The 26,549-nt window shown below is 40.8% G+C and overlaps 1 protein-coding gene across 1 annotated transcript in view; it reads right to left on the bottom strand.

The window, feature by feature from the left end:
* Sycp2l (synaptonemal complex protein 2 like) overlaps positions 1 to 26,549 on the bottom strand; it is a 122,042-nt gene that overhangs the window by 77,229 nt on the left and 18,264 nt on the right. The window contains exons 3-19 of the mRNA XM_048799790.1: positions 25,676 to 25,813; positions 25,472 to 25,591; positions 22,469 to 22,573; positions 22,060 to 22,084; positions 16,963 to 17,048; positions 16,754 to 16,842; positions 14,812 to 14,846; positions 13,035 to 13,177; positions 11,455 to 11,507; positions 10,829 to 10,874; positions 8,312 to 8,404; positions 8,158 to 8,218; positions 4,095 to 4,240; positions 2,288 to 2,381; positions 1,797 to 1,879; positions 643 to 700; positions 463 to 547 (exon numbers count right to left, since the gene is read on the bottom strand). Of these exons, the coding sequence (XP_048655747.1) occupies positions 463 to 547; positions 643 to 700; positions 1,797 to 1,879; positions 2,288 to 2,381; positions 4,095 to 4,240; positions 8,158 to 8,218; positions 8,312 to 8,404; positions 10,829 to 10,874; positions 11,455 to 11,507; positions 13,035 to 13,177; positions 14,812 to 14,846; positions 16,754 to 16,842; positions 16,963 to 17,048; positions 22,060 to 22,084; positions 22,469 to 22,573; positions 25,472 to 25,591; positions 25,676 to 25,813 (1,460 nt within the window). The remainder of the gene's footprint in view (positions 1 to 462; positions 548 to 642; positions 701 to 1,796; positions 1,880 to 2,287; positions 2,382 to 4,094; positions 4,241 to 8,157; positions 8,219 to 8,311; positions 8,405 to 10,828; positions 10,875 to 11,454; positions 11,508 to 13,034; positions 13,178 to 14,811; positions 14,847 to 16,753; positions 16,843 to 16,962; positions 17,049 to 22,059; positions 22,085 to 22,468; positions 22,574 to 25,471; positions 25,592 to 25,675; positions 25,814 to 26,549) is intronic.

The raw sequence follows: 26,549 nt of genomic DNA, 5'->3' as shown, positions 1-26,549 counted from the left end.
TGGGGCAAGGGGATGGGTAAAGGGAAAGAGATGTTGGGGAGAGATTGGCCAAAACTATAGCCAATATGAGGAACACCTTCTGGAGGCTACAGCACAGTTGGATGCCGATAGTTAATATTGTCGGCCACATTTTTCATATATTTTTAGTTGTAGTTGGTCACACTACATTTTTATTTATTTTTATGTGGTGCTGAGGATCGAACCCAGCGCCTCACACGTGCTAGGTGAGCACTCTCCCGCAGAGCCACAACCCCAGGCCCCAGTGGTGCATATTTCAAAATAACTATATGAGGTTTCTGAATGTTCTCACCAAAAAGAAGTGGTAGATGTTTTATGTGCATATGCTAGACACCATGATTTGATCATTCCGTGATACATTTATAGAACTATCACTGTACCTCAACATGAACAATTAGTATGTGTCTATTAAGAACGATAAAATTTAAAAAGAAAATCACTTACCTGGATTTGTTGTCTAAGTTGGGAGCCTGAATTGGAGTGGACGGTTCTTTTGCATCTGAAGAATACTCATGTTTTGAGGTAACTTCTAAGGAGAAAAAACAAAACCAAGAAGTGCTAAGCATCCTGAGTAAACATTTAAACAGACCTCTCGGGTCTTATGACAGATAAAACATATCAGACCTTGTTGTGTGTCATCCAGTTTCAGTTTCTCAGGTGATTTATCAGCTGTATTTTTGTGCTGCAGGAAAAAAAAATAACTTATGATACCTCTGAAGCCCGCTTTTGAAAGTCTATTGAAACCACTTCACACATCTTAAAAGGAGCATATCCACCAAGTATCAGGCTCTTTATTCATGAAGCATGGCTCCCAATGACTGTTGGCTCTTCCTAAAAGGTCACCTCCAATCTCAGGAAAGGATCTGCCACTACCAAAGAAACAGCACACACAGGTACACAGGGCAGCAGGAAGACAGACGGCATCAGCTGCTGGGACATGTGTATGACTTCCCAAGGAGCCTAATTAAAAGATGGGAGTTCACTGGGGAAAACGGTCTCTAGGTTTGTTTTTGTTTTGTGACTCCACCATCACACATAAGTGAGATACATTCATGTAAGAAGGTGAGGAATGAACTAAATATGCAAAGCAGGGGCTCCATGAAATCTTTTTTAAATTTGCTTTTTAACTGGCACACTAAAACATTAAAAATGTGTATGCTGAAGGTGTGTCATCTGTTTTGATTCATGTGTACATTGTAATGATCAGATCTAGTCAAACATGTCTATCTCCTCAAATACCATTTCTTTATGGTAGAAACATTCAAAATGCTTTTTTCTGGATTCTTGAAAAGTACAGTGCTATCTAAAGTCATCCCACTGTGAACCAGCACATCAGAACTCCTTGGTCCTCTCTAGCCATAACTTAGTACCCATTTTTAAACCCTACGAAGCCATACCTATGAATTTGCCATTACCTTCATTTTGTGGATGGGATGCCCCTAGAGCTATAATATGAATTTTTCCAAGTTCCTACAGCTAGTAAGTGAAGACCCATGTCGAACTCCAAACTCTGGACTCCTATTCCAGACACAGTCTCCAGGTCCCAAATGAATGAATTGGGCAGAGGCTAGTGGAGTTGTGCCTTTCTTAGGAGAGCAGAATTGAGCCAAAGGAGAGAACGCACAGACTCAGCAGACAACAATAATCTAAAGGGCATCATTAAAGCATCGGGAGATGGTTGACCAGGAGCAAATGGCCTGGTCATCAGGAGGCTCGGCACCCATTCCAGCTTCCTTCTGGACCCAGATCAGAACCTATCCCTAGCTCTGTGAACTCACGGGAGGCTCAGACTGGCCATTCAGGTGACGGTCATCTCCAGCACTCATGAGCTCGGCCAGGTTGGTGGATTCCTCAGCATGTTCTACTCATGTGGAGAAAATGACAAAATAATAACCATGCATGATGCCAACATGCTCTCCAAGGAATGTGCACCTCTGCTCCTCCACTATCCTCTGGCACGACTGGGTAGCAAGGTACTACCTCAGACCTCAAATGAGCAACCTGTGGGCACGTGGCAAGAAGCTCAAGGGAGATGGGATCAGAGCCCCCTTAGACCCTCCTCCTGCCGCCCAGCATCTGCTCTTTACCATCCCAGCCAACCCACAGGGGGCGCCACCAGGTGGGGAATGATGGGAAGCTTGCAGCAGCTCTTCCCCCAAACTCTTTCTACTTCTATAACCACAGGTTTTCAGCGACTCCTTCCCAATAAGGCTTTGTCAGCACTTTCATAGAGAATTCAGAGTCAGAAAGTTGTTATTTCTCAAAATACCTGTTGCACTTTCTTGGCTAGGGAGAATCTCACGCTCTGCTTTCTCAAACTTACTAAGAAGTTCCGAGGCTATTTTCAACTGATCAGGCAACATCTGAAATGCAAGCCAAAAGCCACATGACCTTTAAAAGCAGTGGCCTTAAAAATAAACAGGAAAAAAAAACTTGTAAAGGAAAACTTAAAGCTAGGAACATTGGAACACAGCACATGGATCAATGAGGAGCAGCTCGTCTTCAGTTGGCCCTCTCCTGAAGGAGCTTTTTACCATTTCCAGCTTTCTATACCACCCTCCCTCCAGGACCAGCTCTGGCTGACCATTACCCTGCTCTCCACCACACTCTCCTGACGCCTGTGGTTACAGGTTAGAAACCTGGTCCTAAGGGCAGCAATGCTGAGAGGTGTGATACCTCTGGGAGGTGGGATCACAAGAGCTCCATCCTCATGAATGGATTGACCCAGGCTTGGGTCAATGGGTATCCCAGCAGTGGCTGTGTTAGAAACACTGGGGTTCTCTCCAGCACACTGGCTCTATCTGGCCTGATGACACCCTGCAGCATATCAGAAAGCAAGAGGAAGGCCCTCCTTAGAGGCTGGGTGGAGACCAGCACCATATAATTTGGACTCCTCAGCCTCCAGAACAAGGAGCCAAAGAAACCTTTTCTCTACCAATTACCAGTCTGTAGTACTCAGTTATAGCTTGAGAGGATGTACTAGGACCATATTCTCTCCTTTCTCCAAGTTCAAGCCCTGGGTATCTTCTAATCCCTGCTTCACTTAAGGGTTGAGTCTCTAGAGACGAGTCTGCAGGGAGGCCCCCAACAGAGGATCCTCCAAACCCATCCCTTCCGTACAGGGGCTCATTATCCAGGGGCTTCATCTCACACATACCCCGACTCTTCTCCCAAAACATTTTACTCATTTTGCAAAATGTGGAAACATTTTGATGTTTTCCATAAGTAAAGGCAAACTTGGACCCATTCATCACGTAACAGAATGAAAGGGTTAATTTTTATTGATTCCGTTTCTCATTTTCTCCCATGAGATCATCTTTTCATGGGGTCTTTGGAAATTCTTTGCAGAGAACTTCGTCATATATCAAATGCCTGCCTGTACAGCTCAAACTTAAAAGGAAGTTGACCCAAGACTTCTCCCATCAGACCTCTGACCTCTTAATGCCTACTGGCCATCACTACAACATTTTATATCATCCATTTTTGTGAACTCTCGTCATAGATGTCTTGCCTTCCTACCGGCTAGGATGCTGATGGAGAAAGGCTCTTGCTCCTGTACATATGTAGGAAGCATTAGAGTCACAAGACAGAAAACCATAGCAATGTAGAAGAGGCATAGACTATTCCACAGGGCAAGACAGGGAGTGGTTGGGGAAACACCCTAAGAAATCCTACTCCTAATGATTCTCCCTGGGGCCAGGTAGAGCTGAGAGCCCAGGAAAAGCCAGGAAGTCCAGTGGGTAGATACAGGACTCCAGGAAGAACCAGTGAGGAGGTGATGTCTCCTAGCAAAGCTTTCTACTGTCAGCAAGAGACAGACAGAGCATTTCAAGGTACAAAGAGGCTTCGTGTCCTATGTAGCTAAGACAATGTCACATGTAAAGGAGGAGATGGGATCAGAATCCAAAGCTCTCTACTCATTTCACATGACTTTCTAAAGACCAAGACTTCTGCTGGACAAATCTTCACGTCAAAACCCAACCAGGACACCAATTTCTGAAAACCCTAGAAAGAAAATGGAGAGACATATGACACACTGCAAGAATTTCAAAGAATGAGAGAATGGAACTTGCCACCTGTTTGTCTTCTCCCAAAGCTTGGACGGAAGTTTGGGATATGCTGAACTGCAGATCAAAATGGATTTCTATTTTCATCACTTCTTTCTTGCTGATAATAATGGGCTGCTTCAGGTAAATGATGAGTATTTTTATCTTCTCAGTTTCTAGCAAAAAAAAAAAATATATGGTATACCATGCACATCAGCATAATAAAGGGCTTAAAACTTTATATTCACAAATGATCACATTGGAGTATTGGCCAACTGTCTGGACTTCGCTGCAATGAGTTGAAAAGTCATTACTTTGAAATTTTTATTTAAATACGCATACATGATTGGTTGATCTTCCAATAAAAGGAAGCAGCTTACTTTATCAAAGAAATCCAAACTTTTTGTAAGAGCATTTTGTTTTTATTTCCAAATACACTAAGCACAACATTTCTCTCTGGAACCCTACAAATTTCTAAAATACAAAATGAAGTCCCCTGTTTCTGATATGCAAAATGGAATGACCCACCTTCATTTCAATAGACTCCTTTTAAAAAGGGGACGTGGGAGCATCAGTGAGAAGACCATCTCAGGTGGAAGCCTCCTGGGCTCTCCTAGCAGGATGCCACTGACAAGTGGTAATTGGTTTTGGAGGAGAAAATTGCTCAGATCAAAATCCATAAAGTCCAAGCATAAGTTGCAGTAAGGACAGAAATAGAAGCAGCAGGAAAGAATGGAGTAGTCTGTGAAAGAGCAGACTAAGCTAACAGCCGCGTGTTGATGAGAATGGAGAGGGGAAAAGAGACACACAGGTCTAGAGCCGTGCCACCTGGACGGTGGAGAACTTGAAACCCAGCTCATGCAAACGGAGACACTCTGCAAGTGTGACCTCCATGCCAGACTGAGACGATTTAGAACAGGAAGGACAAAGGTTCTTTATATTGATCTCACATTAATATTTTGAATACATTGGGTTAAAATATTATTGAAGTTAATCCACTTTTCAATTCAAGTGGCTACTAGAAAATTTCAAATATAAATATGTGGCTCACATGTTTTTTAGTTGTACATGACAATGGATGTATTTTGACATACATACATACATGGAGTATAATTCCTGATTCTTGCGGTCGTACATGATGCAGAGTCACACTGGTCGTATATTTATATATGACCATAGGGAAGTTATGTTTGACTCATTCTACTTTCTTTCCCATTTCCATCTTGCCTCCCTTCCCCCCAGTTCCCCGTCCAATCTGGTGAACCTCCACTCCTTCCTCCCCCAACACCCCAGTATCTATCCACACATCAGAGAACAGCCTTTGGTTTTTGGAGATTGGCTTTTTTCACTTAGATGGAACTGGAGGCTATCATGCTATTTACAGGCAAGTGCCATAATTTCATTATTCTTTAAGGTTGAGTAATGTTCCATTATACGTATGTACCACATTTTCTTTATCCATTCATCTATTGAAGGGCATCTAGGTTGGTACTGTAACTTAGCTATTGTGATTTGAGTTGCTATAAACATTGATGTGGCTGCATCACTGTAGCATGCCGGTTTTAAGTCCTTTGGGTTTTAGCTGAGGAGCGGGAAAACTGGGTCAAGTGGTGGTTCCATTCCAAGTTTTCTGAGGAATCTCCATACTGTTTTTCCAGTGTGATTGCACCAATTTTCAGTCCCATCAGCAATGTATGAGAGTACCTTTCTCCCTCCACATCCACGCCAACATTTATTATTGCTTGTATTCTTGATAACTGCCATTCTGACTGGAGTGAGAATCTCAGTGTAGTTTTAATTTGTATTTCTCTGATTGCTAGAGATGTCGAACATTTTTTTTCATATATTTGTTAATGATTTGTATTTCTTCTGTGAAGTGCCTGTTCAGTTCCTTTGCCCATTTATTGATTAGGTTATTTGTTTTGTTTTGGTGTTTAGCTTTTTGGGAGACTAATGCCTTATACAAGGTGCAGGTAGTGAAGAGTTTCTCCCATTCTGAAGCCCCTGCATCACATTTTATTTCTATGTATGGGGCAGTGTTGGTCTAGAGTCAAGGTCAGGGAATCTTCCCCAAATTCTGATCTTACTGGTTGTCTACTCCTCACTACAGAGTCTTTCTAAAACTCTGCTGCAAGAGTGGTTCAAAACCATCATCTGCCAAAATACATGTATTTTTAGCTAGCTGGGCTTTGGGGATCAACACAAACACATACGGGTCAAAAGAAATACCGAGGGCCACACCACGCTGCCAACATACCTGGCCGACTCACCAGCCAGGACTGTGCAGACAAGATCAAAGTCTCATTTGCACAGTCTGTTAATCTTTGTTTTCCTCAGATATTAAAAAAAAAAAATGGAAACACCCACTTTGTATTTACAAAGTGCCACACGGTATCTTGACAAAGTGTCACAGTAGTATTATGATCTATTAATAAAGTATAGAATATTCACTTTGGCAACTTAGTTATTGAAAACTATGAGTGTAGCAAAGTTCAGAGTTGAGGCATAAAGTCAGAAAAGCAATGTTAAGGGTACCCCAGTCAGAAACCCAAGGAAGTCCTTATTTACTATTATCAATGCCATCTTATACATCTTAAATTAACAAGTAGTTCCTAGATAAGTTTACTGTATAAGTTACTCCTAATTTACATTTATGATAACATCTAATTTAGAGATGCTCACAGGTCATATTTCACTTTTCACCCTGGCTTCCAGGAAGCTAAGCAGAAAATGTGGTCTTGGGCTGGGGTGGGCTCCAGAGGTAGAGCACTTGCCTAGCATGAATGAAAATATAGCCTTCTGTATTTTAAAAACCCAATTCAGGAAACCTGATCATGTATGGTTACAGCTGAGATGCTAAGCAAGATCCCTCCATGCCATCTATCAAGTTGGGATGAAAAGTCAGTGAAGGAGGCCTAAGGTCAGGGGGTCAAAAGACTGAAATCAAAACACAAGAGGCGGCACAGATGCCTGTGAACTCATTGATCAGTTGTTACTGTGACTCTGTGGGAGAGGAAGACAGGTACCAAAACCATTTTTCCAAGTTGTGACTGGTGGGGGGGGGGGTAGCGGCGGTTTAGGGGTGGCAGGACAACCCTACACAAAATAAAATGTTCATCCTAATCATTTGTGGTTTTTAATTTAAGTTAGCACATGCACATTGTTATACAACAGGATCTCCAGAACTTTTTCATCTTGCAAAATTGAAACTTGGTCCCCTTTGAACACCTGTTATCCATTTCTCCCTTCCCACAGCCCTGACAATGGCCAATCTGCTCTCTATGAATTTGACTACATTAAATACCCTCATACATTGGGATCAGTACTTTGCCATGTTCAAATTGGCTTATGTCACTTGGCCTAATGACCTCAAGGTTCCTCTATGTTGTGGCAGGTGTCAGAATTTCCCTTTCCCAAAGCTGCGTAACATGGTATACATGTGCATGTATGGGATATTTTATTTGATACCATTCATTCTTCACTGAACATTTAGGTTATTTTCACTTTTTAGCTGTTGTGAGTAATGCAGCTATGAACACGGATAAACAGTTCAACATTCTCCTTCCAATTTTTTTGCATGTCTATCTCAAAGTGAAATCACTGGACTATATATTGATAGAATCATCTGGAAAAGTTACATGGTAGTTCTGCATTTATTTAATTTTTTTGGTTCTAGGGATTAAACCCAGGACTGCTTTACCACTAAGCTACATCCCCAGCTCTTTCTATTTTGAAACAGGGTTTCGCTAAGTTGCTTAGGGTCTAAGTTGCTGAGGCTAGCCTCGAACTCAAGATCCTCCTGCCTCAGCCTCCTCAGTCACTGGGATTACAGGCATGCACCACTACATCTGGTGAGAACCATAACTACGAGTTGAGAAAACTAGGCAAGCAGTTGAATCCCAAAGCCACAAAGCAAAGAAGTCATCAATGCTATGCCCCCTAAACCTTGCCTTGAGCACAATGAGCCTTCCACTGTACCACACAGCCTTACCTCTGCCCCACGAGATGACTGAAATCTGGTCTTAACACATACTGCAAATATAAACAAATACTGAGCTAGATGTGGAGGAGTTCTGAATTGTTATCATCTTACCTATTACTCTGAAGTTAACAACTCCTTCCTTCAAAATTCTTACTGGGTCCCACAGAGCACTCTAGGGAAAGTAAATAGATGAAACTCATGAGCATATAACCCGTTTCTAAATACACTAAGCAGGTAGGTCTAATAGGGGATTAAACCTGCTTACCTCATCATTGTGTATATAAAAAGTTACTCTCTGACTTCCGAGGTTGAAATCAATCCAAAATTTCTCTAATTTTTCATCTGCTGGTTTTCTCATCTGTAAGAGAATTTTGGCAAAAAAGTAGTACACACAAAAAAAACCTATGTTACAGGGTCAGATAAAAAAGTACTAATTTAAAAAAAAAAAAAATCTTGTGCTTTTCCTAGAAGAGCACTATCCTAATACTTTAGGGCCCCCTTTATTTCCTGATTAGTTTGTGCAAAACCAAGATCTCGGCTGTATATGACCAAGCCATTCCCAATAAAATCCCTGTCCTTAGCACATTTAATAGATATTTTAAATGACCCTAGCTAGACAATTCTTCCTGGTGAGAATCATGAAGCCGTCAGTTCTATGGTGAAGCAGTAACAATCCATACAGCATATAGAGGGATAATTTTAGAAAGGGAGATGTGATTAAATCTGAAGAGTGATCTGTCACCTAAGCTATCATCTATTAGAATAAAGACTTAAGTTCAGAGCATTTTTATTTTAACTGATAATTATAATATATGCTTTAGTAAAAATGGAGAAAAGAAAGACTGAAATAGTGTGGTACCTGCCTCCTAACTTCCCATTGGTCTCTTTCAATAGGCACTATTAGCAATGCCTTTTTCCTCTCCAGTTCCTGCCACAAGTTTTGCAGACAAGTTATCAGGAAGTTCAGGTTGAGCAGCCCTTATCCAAAATGCTTGCAACCCCAAAGCACTTTGTAACTTTTTGTATTTTGGAGCATTTGCATGTATGTAGTGAGATTTCTTGGGGGCAACAACCTGAATCTAAACCCAAAATTCATTTACAGATCACATACACCTCATACATGGGTTTAGTTGTGTGACACGGCATAAAATGACCTATCAGGGTCACTCCAAGTGAATCTAGGGACTAAATATAAGACAGACACAGAAAGTACCTTTTCTTTGGGCTCAGTGACTGCTCCTCAGCTGCAGCTCCCACCAGGGGGGCAAGGCAGGCAAGAAAGAGCAAGGAGCGTGCTGAACCCTTTTATTGGGGAGAAGCCATTCAAATGAGGCAAGGGGTCAGGTTTCAGGGAGTGGAGTCTAGCTTCATGATGTCTTGCTGTCAGCAGGTTGACTGACATCTAGGAAGGCCACGCCCATCTCATGTGCTGTGTGGGGCTCATAGGCAGAGCGAGCAAAAAGACACACATATTGCCCGCCCAAACAGAGGGGCAACGTTGGTTCAGTCCACCCTGTGTGCTCAATGCTCATAGTTCACATACACAGCCCATGGCTGGCTTGCCACATCTCCACATACTCATTGCTCAAGGCTAACAGGCCGCTCGGTTCCTAAGTGGCAGCTCCTGACAATTTTATACAGTATTTTCAGTACACCGTGTTTTGACTGCATCAAGTGAAGTCGGATGCGGAATTTTCCACTTGTAAAGGTCACATGGATTCTGTGAGTTTTCAATTCTGGAACATTTCTGTTATTTGGATTAGGGATGTTCAACTGTATATATAAAGTTCTTATTCCCCAGTGATGGGGCAAACGCCAGACTTGCTATTCTACAGGCTGCTTTTCCAATAAATGGTATTGCTTAGACATCTTTTCATCACACATGCCCACTTTGTAATGGCTACAGAGCTGGATGAAGACCTCTGCTCCCAGTGTATGCCACCAGAAGCCAGCACAAGGGGCCTGGTTGAAGCTGATGGAATTCTGGAAGTCTTAGAGCCAAGTGAAGAGAGGAGACCTCAGACCACCAAAGGAAAACAGGCCAAAGTGGGATACAGGGATCAGTCGACCAATGTCTGTTCTAGAGAGAAGGAGTGTGAAGGGTATTCGCAAGCTCAAAGTTCAACTCAAGAGATGAACACAGGCTCTGAGCTTAAAGAAGTTGTTAATGAGGACAATCTAAAGATGGGGTCAAGGAATCTGCAGCCGAGTCAAGGTTCTAAGGCCCCTGAAGGTTTCACCCTGCAAATGAGACACTGTAGGTCAGGGACCTTGGATAATGAAAGAACTTGTTCCTCTAGAGACTGAAGAAGGGGGTGAAAAGCAGCTGGTCAACCTTGGCTAGAAAGTGCAAGGTAGAAAGAAAGATAGTGTCAAGTACTGTGATACAAAGGTACTTTCTCTATAGGGGTAGTTTGCACAATATTATACAATGACGAAGTAGAGAAAAGGAATATGGTCTCACTTGATCAGGAAAAAGGGAGGCATCAACCAGAGGAGAAAAAGTCCAGGCCTAAAGGATGTCACCCATCAATAGGGAAAAATAAGGCAAGATTCCTGTAATTGACATATGTACAGTATGGACCCTAAAACTCCTTTACCCAGTAGTAGCAGGAGAGCCCCTATGCTCACTGGCCAAGCATCATGTCATGGTCCAGCATGGATGATTTCAAAGTTGAGAACACTAGGAGAAATTGGCAACCTTTTTATAAAGCCCTTCTGAGTAACAACAATCTAACCTTGCACACCACCCTCACCCACCCACCGAGAAAAACAAACATACCTCATGCTCATCAGCAAAAGCAGCAATACACGGAAATGAATAGACCCTGCAAAACACCCCACCATTAAAAATTAAGGATGGACCCCCCACACAACCTACAAACGTTTTGCAACAAGCATCTATAACTAGGGTGTGTCATTAAGTCTCCTCATATAGAGAACAGTAGGGGGTTTCAACCCTGCAAATAGAAATCTATTCTCAAGATGGACAGTTCACTAGTACTGTAATTCAGCCAAATTATTCTGAAAGATTCCTAAAGAAAGGGGTGAATTTAACAACCCTTGTCTCATCAAGGATGTAACTGTCCATGATATATGAATCCCCAGGGACCTCAAGTCTGTATGACCTTGCTCTTCCTAAGATCTACAGACTCACTCAAGGATGTCTTGCTAAAAATAAATATGCAAAGTCAAAAAACACGCTAAAGGCAGATAATTTTTTAAACACTCAAATGAGTCACTAGGCATAAGCGATCTGATCATCTTAGATTTCTAATCAGTGAACCACAAATTTGTATTAATAACTGGATCCTATATCTAAAATGAAACAGATCCTATTCTTGTAAAATATTAGACATTTCTAGAAAGTAATTAGTCAAGAAAACAGTACACAGAGAAACATCTTACCTTCTTTTCTCACCAAGTCTGTTGTTGAGGTGATTGAGAAAGAGTCGACTATCCTTTAAAATAAATAATGGCAAGTTTTATTTAAAAAAAAAAAAAAATCAAAATATCTTCTTTAACCAGCACACAGAGGCCAGTGTTTGCTTCCAAACACTCAGGGTCCAGGAACATCACCAGGTTTCACAAGAACTCATTTTGTGTTAGCAACACTTTGTACCATCAAGAGAATATTCCAAGCCTACATTTCTGGAAATAACTACTCCTCACCACAGCATTAAGTTTTTAGCCAATGAATACTTAGGTCTCCAAAAGTCATATGCACTACTGCTTCATTGGGTCAGAATAATCAAGAAAAAACCCCAAGATTACAATATTGAACTAATCTTCCTAACACCTGTGCATCACAGCCAATCACAAATCCATCAAACGAAGTAACTCTGGGTTTCTCTGGGTGTGTTCTCCATCGCCAATTTTCTTTAACTGAAAGCAATTCAATTAAAAAGCTGACAGGGTAGAAAGGATTTTGGAAACAAGGTAATTACTTTTCTCCTATGGTAGACAAATTTCTCTGCAGATGAGGAAGTGACAAAAGGAAATTGATACCAGCTAATTTCAGCTTCTCCCATTAAGTGCTCAGCATTCTGATTGCTTTGGGGGGGGGGGGGAGGGCAGGGTCTATTCCCCTTTTGCAGGGGAGGACACTCTGGCTTCACAAGTCATGCACCTGGCCAAAATACCTGCATCACGTAAGTCAGGGTGGTGGAACTTGAGCCCAAGTCTGGAACAGCACCTGGGCTCCTGGGCTTTCCATTTAGAGCATACTGAATCTGGCTAAACACCTACTAAGTATATGGCACTAGCTCAGAGTTGGAGATAAATATACGAGGTCCAGATTTAATACAGTCTGAATTGTGTATGAGTCCCAATTACATGGCAGGTTGAACCCGAGAGGTCCTTATTAACATGAAAACTATTATTATGAATTTTATCTTTTTCTAAGAGCCTTTCATTTTGAGAACATTAAAATGAGAGGGGAGATTCTTTAGCTGTTAGTTTACAGTTAGATACACAATGAAGCCGTAGGGCGTTTTTCTGTGCTACTTGAGGACATGACCACAGTAAGCTGGGGTTGTGTCGAAGATACTGAAAATAACTGTTCCTCTAAATGGGACAGGCTGCATGGCTCACAGCACAACCACCCCATAAGGCTCCTCAGTCTCTGGATCACACCTCCCAGCGACACAGCTGCTCTTTCCATGGCTCCAGTGCTTTCTTTCCTTCTCCCATTCTCTCCCTGACTGAGATTTGTGGAAAACTGCTCCCCTCTCCCATGTGTTTCTTGGACTGGACACATCAATTCACACAGCCCGGTCCCCAGTCTCAGAGCCCCATCTTCATCTTCCCATTTGGCCTCATGTTGCCTTCAAAATTATTTCACTGCTACACGGAATAGAAACTTAAGAACGGCCACTTAATCATAATGAAGAAAAAGAAAACTCCATCCAGGCCCACACACAGGACAGGACTGAGCAGAGGCTTAATAAATACCAACCAACCAGGAATTTTGTAACCAGGCTTCTCACCGTCTCAAATTCTCGATCCCTAATTTTCTTGAAAGCTTCAGCAAGGACCTCATCATCAAACCACTGATGGACAAGGTCACGCCTGGATGTTCTAGTCGTCATCCTACACAGCGCCTCCATGAGAGTGACCTGCTGGTCATAATCTAGAGTGAAAACAGGGCAGATGTAGATAATTCTGGGCACCAGGCAGCAGGACATGCAGGTTCTGAAGTTAGCACCTGCTCTGAGAAATTCCCTCCTATGAATGGAGAAAGAAAATGTGGGATATGAAGAAAGCTCCATTGTGTGTACAACCAGAAAGAATGAAATTATGTCATTTGCAGGAAAATGGATGGAATCTGAGTACACCACATAAAGAGAATTAAGCCAAACTCACAGAAGGTCAAGGGTCACTTTTTTTTCATTTGTGTAATCAAGGGAGAACAAAGAGGTTGAGTGCAGTGGCACACGCCTGTAATCTCAGCCCTTTGGGAGGCTGAGGCAGGAGGATCATGAGTTCAAAACCAGCCTCAGCCACTTAGCAAGACCCGAAGCAACTCAGGGAGACGCTATCTCAATACAAAATATTAAAAGGGCTGGGGATGTGGCTCAGTGGTTAAGCACCCTGGGTTCAATCTACAGTACCAAAACAAAAGGAAGAAAGGGATGGTGGGAAGAATCTCATGAAAATTGAAGGCAAAACAGCAGATGAAAAGGAATCAGGGAAGGGGGAGAGGAGGGAAGAAAAAATACTGAGGAACAATATTGACCAAATTATAGTTACATCATACGCACCTATGAATAGGTAACAATGAATCCCACTAATATGTATAATTATAATGCACCAATTAAAAATATGGGGGGAAACTCCATCTTGGAAGACTAGCATTATGTCTTACAGTTCTAAGAAGATGTCTCCTGGAGCAATTAAATCATTTAAATCACATTTAAGAATTGTTAAGAGGAAAAACACAAACAATATGTCAGTAGACACCAATTTTTTAAAAAAATTATGTATTTTATATTTTAGTTATATTAAAATAGGAATAAAATTAGATCAAAAAGCCTTAAAATATTGCTACAAAAAGAAAAATATCTGTAAACCCAGTGACTCAGGAGGCTGGGGCAGGAGGATTCGCAAGTTCAAAGACAGCCTCAGCAACAGCGAAGTGCTAAGCAAGTCAATGAGACCCTGTCTCTAAATAAAACACAAAATTGGGCTGGGGATGTGGCTCAGTGGTCAAGTGCCCCTGAGTTCATTCCCCGTTACTACCCGCCAAAAAAAAGAATATCAAGATCAACTATGGTATTTCACAACAGATAAACTAAAACTACATATATTGATATGTTTAAATCTCAAATGTCCCAAGAGAAAAAAAAGGAGTTGTAACTGGATGTGTCCAATGGGATGGAATTTATATAATGTTTTTAAAATCTGTAAAAATAATGTATGTTGCTTATGGAATACACAAAATAGAAAAATATGCTTGGGAATGAAAAAATAAATTCAAGTCAAAGAAAGGGGAATGGAAGTGGAGACAGACTTGGGAACTTGAGATTCTGATTTCTTTTATTTAAAAGAATTTCAGTTGAAACAGATGTGACAAAATACCAAAATTTGACAGGACTGGCTGGTGAGTAAATGCATTTCTACTTATTAATAGTTTTTAATTTTCTCAAACTAAAAGTAGAATCTTAATTATCTTTAATTTGACCATAATTGATTCAAGATGCTCATTTTTAAAATGGTGTCCAATATTTAATATTCTAAGTATTTAAAACTTGAACTAATTCTTACCACCCACAGTCAAGATTGTCCATGCCAGGTTCTTCCTGAAACATTTAGATAGAACATATTTTATTGAAATGAAGAGCAAGAGGTAAAATTTTTTTAATCAGATGGGCATCACATTTTAAGACCAAGACATATTTTTGCAGCAATTTCAAACCACCAGAATTTTCACATGGATCATATTACATTTTTGTGAAAAAATCTTCAAGTTTATATGTTAATTACACGGGGTTTTTGTGGGTGTGAAGCTTGGAGCCACTACACTTTTTGAAGTTTTATTATTTCATTCTCTATGAAGTTACTTTAATCTGGTGATCTAAGGTTTTATCTAATACAGCTCTGGAGTTATAAGATCAATCCTTTCAGCAGTCTATGAGGGTTTATATCATTTTACATAATTTGACACCTAGTACTCTGGGTCTACACTATGTGCTGTTTGATCTGATTTTCAAAAATGATCAACTTAAAAGATATAATGGAATTAAGCTACTATATATTCATTTTAGAATTTTCCATATTGTTTGTTAATTTTAGAGTTTTTGACTGTGTCTAAAAATATGTTTTAAAGAATAGACTTGTTAAGAACCCTGTGTTATTTCCATTTCTTATAATAAATGAACCAATTTGTTACTATTAAATATAAGCCTTAAGTCAGAACCACTGAGAGTTCTCTTTATGCTTGCAAGTTCTCCCTTTGACCTGGAGTCCAGAACATTCTAGATTTTCTAGGATTAGTTTGGAAACTTGAAAACATCAGTCAGCCACCATCCAAACCTAAGTATACCATTAAGAGTACTGACTTCATGGGCTGGGCTTCTGGCTCAGTGGTAGAGAGCTTGCTTAGAATGTGTGAGGCATTGGGTTCAATCCTTGGCACCACATAAACAAACTAAATAAACAAAGTAAATGTATTGTGTCCATCTCCAACTAAAAATTTTATATATATATGTATGTATGTATTTTTTTAAAGGGTACTGATTTCATTAATGTATTCAATATAAATGGTTTATTTTTTATTCAGTGGAAAAACTATATCCTGAAAAGACTAGTTAAATAGGCAAACATGAAGGCAGGAATCGCCACACCTGCCAATCACGTCTTCCAGACCCTGCACTATGGTGAACACCTGGGTCATGGCTTTGTCACATGAATGGTGGGATGTCATAGTGATGATCTTCATGGTCCTAGTGGGTCACAAAACCATGGATTCAGGTTCAAATTTCAAAGAAAGGTAGTTTTACTCTTTCCTTCGTGTCATATATTACAACCTTACCTCCATATTTCACAACCCAGAAACTATATAACTGCAACTGGGTCTTCAAAAAACGAACATCAACCAAAAAAATCTATCACCTGAAAAGGAGTACAAATTTCATACCCTATTGGTTTAGCTGAAGCAAAGTAACCTTGGAGCATTCAGTCTTTACCAGGTAATATGCTAATCACTTTAAATGGGATTGCCTGATCTAACCTTTACAACAACAATGGAGTCAGTTATTTTTCGCTCCATTTCACAGGCAAGTAAACTGAGGGAGAGCAAGGTTATGACTGTGGCTCATGCACAGCTTGCATAAGTGGCAAAACCATGACTCAAAACCAAGCAGCCTGGCTCTAGGTCCATGTTCCGGACACTCTTCCATGAGTCATTAAGGTAGGTCATGTTCACTGTCAAAAAATTATCCATAGCCCAAGAAAGCATTTTGTCTCAAAGTTCAATGCAACAAAGAAAGAAAAAAATAAATCCCTGTACTAGGAAACAAGAAGAGTCTAGCAACATCCACCCTTTTCCCTCCATCTTTCACTGCCTAGCACAGGGCCTGATATCTATTAGGTACACAAAGCACTTACTAAAGGGAGGAGTGAAGTAATTCGGTCTAAGGGGAACAAAGTAGTACAACGAGAGAATTTGCCCTTGAGAAATCACATAACCAAATACAAGGTCACTTACATAAGATGACACGTGCCTTCCGACAAAGGGAACTTTCTTCTCTCTGCAGAAGACACACCATGCAAAATGTAGTTCATAGTCTTCAGAGCCTTTTTGGAATGGAAGAAGGCGTTTGGAGAGAAGGAACAACACAGAGGCCTACCTACACACACGACTTCCTCCAAGCTTTCTGAAAGCAACTGCTGCCTGTTTTGTTATCTGCAACTTACCTCCTGTTGAATCGAGAACTTTACAGTTTTTTCTATTACCAGGAATCCCAAGCTGAGTATGAAGGAATCCAACATCTGGATTTTCCCTGAAAGTATAATTTTTAAAATAATCTAATACATGTCAAAAAGAATAAGGAAATTAATCCTAGACAGCAGAAAGAGGAACAGATTGGGAGCTACAGGAGAAGTAAATAATGCAGGAAAAAATCATATATATAGTTTATATGAATGATATTATCATGGGCAGGGGACGTATTAGAGAAAGCTTCAAGTTATAGAATCACCAGGTCATGATAGACTTGTTTTACACAGACACCCACAAAGGAAAATAACAGCATATACAAAGTACCTTTTTATTGTGATCAAACTTTGAGCAAAGCTACCTAGATTACTCCCAGGTACCAAAAGGCAAAGTGCAGGTCCTGTATTTTCCACTTGTTTCTTCATGCTTTTTATGTGTTTTAATAAACAAATCTTAAAAGGTCAAGCACCGATAAGAGAAGCAGGGTTTTTTAAAATAAAATATTGGCCCTTATTAAATAACACAACCAGAGAAACTTCAAGCCATCTATGTCAGTACACACAAAGAACAGGGTATGTAATACTATCTTAGGCTTATTAAATAAACTATTATCAATGGTTTCATTTATGCATGTTAAGATATGAAGTGACAATATTGCATACTGCAAAGACTCACAGTAAGGTCATAGTATAACTCATATGTCCAAATGTATGTTTAATATGTGGATTATTACAAAGTGTATCCTTTTCAACTCAAGTAGCTCCTGAAATTATGGGAATCCAAACCAGGAAGTAAAAATATAAAAGACCTCTCCTCAACCCAAGCAAACTGCATCAGTAGGATAATCTCTGGAAACCAGAAACCTGGCTAGAGTCTGAGCCTACCAGCTTAAAATCCAAAGGAAAGCTTCTAACAGAGCCCAGCCGGATAGTATAAGATTCTAAAGGTGTCTATGTATCCTGTTAGCAAATACCAGGTACCATTCCACATTTTCATTTTAAAAGCATCAAGAGAAAAATAACATTATATGACCCTATGAAAAGGGAAAAGAGGAACTTGGCTAGTTCAGACAAGCAGGAAAGTTTTGTGATTTTTGGAAAACTCTGGAAACAAAAATTTTAAAAACATCCAACTCATCCTGCCCAAACACACACACACAAAAAGGTGAATTATACAAGAAATTTGATTTAGGAGAGAAAGCAGTAGTCCAAAATGAAAACAGAAGTAAACAGAATTAACCATGAATAATAATTAAAAAAAAAAAAAAAAAAATCAAAGCCATTCTAGACCTTTCAATCCCAGGGAATTTGCTAGAGGGAATTAGTTATGAAGAGTAGGAAGAACTGAGAAACCAAAGTGGGACCAATGTGGCAACCCAGAGATTAATACAGCAGGAGGTCACCACCCTCCTATCCCCATTCCCGAGGGCTGAAGGAGGAAGCAGAATTACCAGATCCCAGGAACTGAGACCATGCAGCAAACAGGCCCCAGGGACTCTGCAGGTACTTCCAGAGATGACACCGGAAGAGAGGGCGGATGAGAAATGGCCTGTTTGCTCCATCCTGCCCGTTTCACACCCTATGACTAGCAGACTGCAATAGGCAAGAACCCCCAAGGAAACAGGACTGCACAAAATCAAGCGCACTGAGTGAGGAATGGACCCAAGAGCAGAAGCAGATGGCCACCACCCGTGGGTGTGCAGGGGGAGACGCCCGATGGCAGAATCCAGCCTACTGCAGAGGCAAGGAGAGCAGAATTGAAGCAGTGGCTTCCAAGAAAAACTTGAAAACATATAAAATTCAGAGGGAAAAAATGAATGAGGTGGTGAGGCATAGGAAGACAAAACACAAATGAAAAATAGATGATCTTACAAACAGGGGAACAGAAAAGGCAATTAATGGACTTTCGCATCATCTTTCCCTCCTCCTAGGGAGCAGTCGGGCCTTTGGGTGGGACTGACCAGTTGTGGGAGTGAATCCTGATTGGTTGAGAGTACACAGCACCCCATTCTTCAAGTGATTGGTTCTTTTGGGGAGCATTAGCATCCATTGAGAGCAAAGTTAGGTCTTTTGTTTGCTGTTTGGGGAAAGCCAACTGCTCTTCTCCTAGATGTGAATCAGGGGCATGGAGCCCCAATTGCTGATAGCTATTCTTCAAACCCCCCGCCCCCCGGAAAACAACTTGAAACCACAGAGCAGTAAGGTAGTCTTGAAAGAACTGCAGAGAAGTGGAGCAGAGCCCCCACCAAGCTGCCCTGGAGCTTCCTGCCTCTCATGTTTTTAAAGTTCCTTGAGCCAATAAGTTTTTATTTAAGCCTGTTTGAACTACATATTGTTCCATGCCCCGAAAGCACCCAATTCCAATGGTTCTCAACTAGAGGTGGGGGGGGTTGTCCCCCAGAAGACACTTAGCAATGTCTGGAGATCCATTTGGGTTGTCTCGATTCTGGAGTGGACTGCCACTGGCATCTGGTGGGTAGAGGCCAGGGGTACTGCCTAACATCTTGGGATACACTGAACACAATTCAAGTCGGCTTTTTCACTGCTGTGACTAAAAGACCCAACCAGCACGATTGTAAAGGAAAAGTTTATTTGGAGGCTCACTGTTTCACAGGTCTCAATCTGCACACAGCAGACTCCATTCCTCAGGGTTTGAGGTAAGGCAGGACATCATAGCAGAAGAGAGTGGCAGAGGGAAGCAGCTCACATGATGAGCAGAAGCAGAGAGACTCCACTTTCCAGATACAAATATATACCCAAAGAAACGCCCTCAATGCCCCACCTCCTCCAGCTACACCCACCCGCCTCCAGCTACCAATTAATCCCATCGGGGATTAATTCACTGATTAGGTTAAGGCTCTCCCAACCTAATCATTTCCCCTCTGTACCTTCTCATGTTGTCTCACACATGAGTTTCTGGGGACACCTCACATACAAACCATAACAAGCACCCCCAAAACAAAGAATAATCTGGCTCAAAACTTCAATAGTGCCAAAGATGAGCAACTCTACTCTGATAAATATTATCAAAGAACAAATTTTCCTGAGCTAAAGATTTCAAATCTCACCAAGAACCATGCAAAACAGTTGTGTTTGTGGACATATGCATTCATACTCGCAACTCAATATCAGAAGACCACAAAAATGGGTTATAAGGGGGGCAGCCTGCAGAGTCAGAATATTGTAGAGAAGCCAGAAAGGCATCCTCGAGGTCACCAGTGCAAGGCCAGCCTCAGCAACTCAGCAAGGCCCTGAGCTACTTAAGCGAGACTCCATCTTAAAACAGAAAATAAAAAGGGCTGGAGATGTGGCTCAGTGGTTAAGCAGCCCTGGGTTCAATCCTGGGAAACAAAAAGAGAGACATCCTCAAGTGATCTAAAGCCCTGACCATGTTCCAACCACATACCATAATGCTCTTCAAAAGATATTGCAGCAGTTGGAGCCATAATGGAAAAGAACTCCAGAATGCAGCACAAGACAGAGCATAATATTTACAAATAGCTGCAAATATTTACAAATATTTGCATAATATGGACCTAAAAGTAGAGAGTGGGGAAGAAATAAACATTTTAAATCATTAACATCAGGTGGAGGAACTGAGAAGGGAAACAATCCACACATCAAAACACAAATCAAAAGAATCACAAAAACAGAACACATGTAATAAACCGAACATCAATGGGAAAGAGCGATGAACTATCAATGGCAGGAGGATTGGGAAGGAGATCAGTGAAGACCCTTTCTACTTCAGAGAGGGATTAGGCCAACTCTGTAGAGCCCAGACATTCATGCAAGACACCTGTCAGCCACTACATGTGAAAACCTGCCACTTCCACTCCCAAAAATTCCTATTTTGAAGCCTTTACCCCCAGTGAGAAGGCATTTTCGAGGGGGCCTTTGGGCAGGCTAGATAAGGCCCTAAGGGTGGGACCCTCATGAGGCCTGATAAAATGGGACACCAGAGAAAAATCTGGCTCTCACCACATGTGAGGACAAAGCAAGACAGGAAGAGTTCCCACAGAGCCCCACTCTGCTGGCACCCCAATGTCAGCTTCACACCCCAGAACTGGGAGAAGTAAGAGCTGAGAAGTAAATACTTAAGCCACTCAGTTTTTGGTATCTCGTTATGGCAGCCAGAGAAGATTAATGCAGCCATCTACAGTGTTTCGTCCCCTTGGCAAAGAGGTCATATTCCAAGGATCAGGTGACTCCATAAACTGGTCCCTTTAGCCAGTTTGTGTCTAGTCCACTTTCTATTGCTATAATGAAAATCCCTGAGGCTGGGTACTTTACAAAGAAGTTTATTCAGTTCTGAGTCCGGAGGTTCAAGAACATGATGCCATCTTCTGCAGATCTCTGGTGAGGACCTCATGGTAGACGGCATCACAGTGATGGAGTAGACATGCAGAAGAGGTCACATGGCCAGACAGGAAGCAGTCAATTAAGACCCAAAAGCCAAACTCTAGTAAAGACCCTTTCTCACAGGAATGAATCCAAACCCCAAGACCTGCATTGCTGCCTTCATGAGAGCTGTGCCCTGCCTACCTCTTAAAGATCCACTGCTTCTCTGGGGCTGGGGTTGTGGCTCAGTGGTAGAGCACTCTCCTAACTCATGCAAGGTGCTGGGTTCAAGCCTCAGCAACACATAAAAATAAGCAAAATAAAGGTTTAAAAAAAAAAAAAAAAAAAAAAAGATCTACCACTTCTCATTACTGCCACACTGGGGACCAAGCATGGTAGAGACCAACTTGCCAATTTGCGAACCCTTGGGAGACAAACCACATTCAAATCATAGCACTAAACTTTTGCTGGTTTGGAATGACAAGAACGACCTTCCATTACCTACGTAGAGGAAAATAGCCAAACGTGACAGCAGCAGCCACATAAAAACATCTCGGGCAAACCCAGATATCCTCTATAACAAAATGCATGCTGGCATCAAAATCTGACTACATAAAGTAGCCCATAAATTCAAATATAAAGTTATTGCTTCATATATCATTTAAACATTTTATTATGCATATCATTTAAACATTTTCTCTTTACCAAAATATTAGTAGCCAAAACCCTACTTACCTTCACTACTACTCCTGGAAATAATCTGGAAAAAAAAAAAAAAAAGATACAGCTCATATTCTAAAATGGCATTATACACTGTAACACTAATAAGTGCTAATTTTTCCTAATAGGCAAGAGTCAGCTTTAAACCCAAAAGAAAATTCTCCAAGAAAATCTATTGGAGCTTCACTTTATTAAAATGAGCGTATCATCTTTAATCTGGCAGATAATATAGTTGTATGTGTAAAAATAAATCAGTTTTCTATACTATTGGTTGCATATTAATGTTTGTTACTATTTCACATAATGTTCTAAAACATGGAAGTCTTTTCATTAAACACATATCTTATAAAAAGCCAAGAGTCATGATCAGTTTCCTGCCCAGTACCTGTGGCATCTGCTCCATGAAGCATCTGTCCACTCTTACCAGCACAGTGTCAAAGAAGTCCTCTAAAACGTCAGTGAGTGAAACATCTGAGGCTACATCTTCTATGGTCAGAAATCCCACTGTTCTCTCAAACCAGGAAACCAGGTACATGGGAAGAAACACAGATGGAGCCCGGTGAGACTGAATACCTACCGCCTGTGCTATAAAACTTCACAAGATAATTCTCTCACTCGAGCAAAATCATCCTAAAGACCTTTGCTCATACCCTAGTAACTCAGGCCTGGCTCCGAGGGCCCCCCACGTAGAACATCAGAATGGTGTCCAACGGCTACTTGACTACAATAAGTTATCTGAGCTCAGCAGGACAGACAGACTTGGCCAGGATCCAAGCCAGAAATTCACATAAAGGGGTTTGTGAGGAAAGTTTAAGAGATGAATGAACCTCCCCCACCCAGAGGAACATCTTGTGGATCTGAGAAGCTGTAGAAAACTATCAAAGAAAATTTGCAGGGCTGGGGACTTGGCTCAATGGTAGAGCACTTGCCTAGTGGGAAAGAGACCCTGAGTTCAATCCCCAGCATTGTAGTTAAAAAAAAAAAAAAAGAGAAGTGCTCCTGCAGTACTCAAGGTCACTGTAACTGTGCCTCAGGCTTCGATACCTTTCTTTTGTCAAAAGCTTTTAGCTAAGTTTTTTTTTTTTTTTTTCCCCTATAGGACTATATATCCACTTTCACATTGAATTGCTAACATTGGTCTGATTTAAAATAAACTTCCATAACCTCCCTGTAAGATGCATTTGCTTTATCAAGCAAAGGACACCTCTGGACCATTTTTTGCTAAGACTGATCACTCATGGGGGAAAAACATGCATACCTAGAAATCATTAGATGAATATAAAGTTAGCCACAGGAGCTTTTGATGAACAACTACCTTTGGCACAGGGCCTTTGAAGTTTTGTGCACATTAGACAAGAATCCAAGGCATCCTTGCTTTACTGCTTTATAAGTCAATCAGTTCTCAACTCTGGCTACACATCAGAAAAACACAGGTATGAAAATTCCAATGCCTAGGACCTATCCTGGACCCTAGAAATCAGAATCCTTGGTGACAGGTCCTCTAGGGAGTGTTTGTAAAAACTTTCTGGGTGATTGTGACATACAGCCAGGTCTGAGAGTCAGCACTGTTTTAAGTTTCTTTTATCTCACATTAAACAAATACATACATTAAATCATTCACCTTCTGAAGCAAATTGCTCTCTGACCGCCCATGGGAAGAAATGTCCCCCTCTCCAGCAGGACTCAAGGTTAAAACTATACCTTCCTTCTTATGTTCATGCTCAAAATTCTGTGGTTTTAAATATATTTTGTTATCATTCCATCTCTCTCTCCAAGCATACCTCCTTTCCAGCAATTGTTAGATATACAGAAGCAGGGAAAATACATTAGTTTATCAATACCTGGGAGTAGAAGTACTTGCTAACCCTTTTTTTATGTGCCATGATCATACATCGTCTAGCAGGTACCCTGGCTGTCCCCACAGCTGTGTCATTACCAGAAGCTAGACAAAAGAGCAATGACTTAGGAACATGGGGTAAGACAAATTGCTTAATCCTTCTGGACTCAGGGTACAGGACAAAATTCATTCCTCTCTACAGGAAATCCTATAATTCGATGGAGTAGAATAATTTCCAAGCACACTGTTGACCCTGCCAACAACTGGCTTTGAAGTACAGACTCTAATATCCCAATCTTTTTGATAATATGGATCTGTTCTCTTTGGCACAAAACCTACATGAAATAAAGATGTTTTAGAAGGTGCCTAATCATTAAATTACCATCACCAACTAGAACTTGAATGTAATGTGGAAATTCCAATTTGATTTTAAAATCCAATGAGGATTTTGATATAGCATGTTTTTAAACTCTGGAAAGGCAATCTAAATAGGAAAATCCAGCAGATACATAGTCCAACTCAACTCCCACTCCTCTACCCTCCAACCCCCCCCACCTCCACTTAAAAATAAAATCAGCTTAAACTCTAAAGTACCCTTAGGACATCCCTCTTCCCTGCTACTGTTATATACATCAGTGTATCAGGGCATTAAGTGAATTAAATGCAAAATGAAAACAGTCTTTAAAAGTCCCTTGCAAACATTTTAAAAGTCCCCCACCCCAGGAATTTGGTAAAGCCCGGAAGTTACTCCCCCGCCCCAAAGGGGCAGCCCCATAATTACTGGTATGTGAGAGTAGAAAAGGGGCAGAGACAGGTCTTCTTGGCCCAACCTGGTCTTAATATATTCCAGGGCCGAGATCATCCCTCCACTACACCGCCTGCCCTTCTCCCCACCTCTAGCACACCATCTGGGGTCTGCTAAACCTCACCATGAACCAGCTGCAGTGAGGACTGAGAAGAACTCTGCTTTCCTTCCTGGTGTGACTCATTAAGGTGATTGTAACGTTCCCTCCTCATTAAGTTTTTTAAAAAATAAAATTTATAACTGGAGTGACTTTAAATAAAACCAAAAAGCAAATGTTTTTGTTTTTCAGATTCATCCAGGGGTTTAGAAAGCAGGCAGAGTGAGGTATTGAAAGGGAAGTTTGATGATTTTTTCCTAGGTCCAACCTTGTTAATAAAGTCTATTAAAATATTTTTAGAGCCTATGTCTACTCATCCCATCTTCCTTAATTTCACTAAAATAACTGAAGACAGGCCACTTGTGCACAGGCTTATCAAGGAGAAGGGTTGTGTCTGACTTGATCCTGTCTACTCGAAATGTACTCTGCCCAGAAAAACCACAGGAGATGTGGGTTGAATTTAATTTGATTAGAAAGCAATAAGAATGGACACCAATTCCTTTTCATATTTGGTTTCAAAGGACCAGAAACTTAACCAGCAACTTAACAATCCACAGTAATTTCTGTGTTGTGGTGCTGAGGACTCGATCCACACACTTTCTGCACACTCACCTGCCACTGAGCCATCCCCACTACCCCTCACACTAAAGGTTACCCAGTCATGTGAAATTAAGAGTGTAGCACTTATCTTCAAGATCAGTCCCTGCTGAATTAGCAAGGGTTCCTTTTCCTTGGGGTCATCTGTGAAGAATTGCTGAATACATTTCAGCAACAGTGAAACATACTGAAATTCATTTTTATCCAGTTCCTAGGTAGTAGATCACACCAAATTAAAGCTCTTGCAAGTAGCTGTACATTGGTATCTTGGCCCCCAAAGAAATAACCGGCTTGCCTTATTTATTGATCTGTCAAGATGGTGTAACAGAAGATGATTATATTTTTGAGGAAGGTAGCTCTCTTTCTCTTCAAAAAATTCTTTTATCTTCTGAAATCCTTTGTTATTTGATGCGTCAATAATTAGTAATTGAAGCTGGAAAAGTAATCGTTTGAGTTACCTTTTTTTTACTCAAGAACATCTGTTTTATAGTAATATTTCTAACTAATATCAATACTAATTAGTCACCAAGAAATAATGCGGGTAAATATAGAATAAAAATCTGTCTTCAATAGTCCACCATCACTTAAATGATTGATCTTTCCATTGGCTTCAGGCAGAGGTCTCAGAATGTGAGTCCCAGTTCACCCTAAGCATTGGCATCACCTGGGGTCCCATGAGAGCTCAGAGACTTGTAAGCTGAGCTCCATGGGTTGCTGACACCTGCTAAAACTTGAGAACTACAGATTTAAGGGAAACTGCACTTCCATTATAGATATCAAAAGACGCTCAGAAATGTTGCAAATTCTGGTAAGAAATGCAAGCCTAGGAACACTTAAATAACAGAAGAAAAATAAAACTAAGAATTATGTACGATGAAAGTTGACAAATATGCAAATTGCCATACAAAACTATCTTTTTTTCCTGAATATTAGCCAAGGGAGACCATTCACTTGAATAACAGACATTTCCTTAAGTAGTTATGCTACAAAAGACAGTTTAAAAGAAAATCCAGTCCAATTGTATAGTCCAAATTATAATATACAATACTATTTTAGTAAGGAGGTATTTTACTATATTTAATTCAAAATTCTAATTCTTAGTGCAGGTTTAAATAAAGAAACAGCATTTGAAACTACTCCATTTCAATTTTTTTTTTTTTTTGGGGGGG

Source organism: Marmota marmota, unplaced genomic scaffold (genome assembly GCF_001458135.2).
Source record: "Marmota marmota marmota unplaced genomic scaffold, marMar, whole genome shotgun sequence".
Taxonomy (NCBI): Eukaryota; Metazoa; Chordata; class Mammalia; order Rodentia; family Sciuridae; genus Marmota; species Marmota marmota.
The sequence above is the reverse complement of the archived record's forward strand: the minus strand, read 5'-3'. Positions and strand labels throughout refer to the sequence as shown.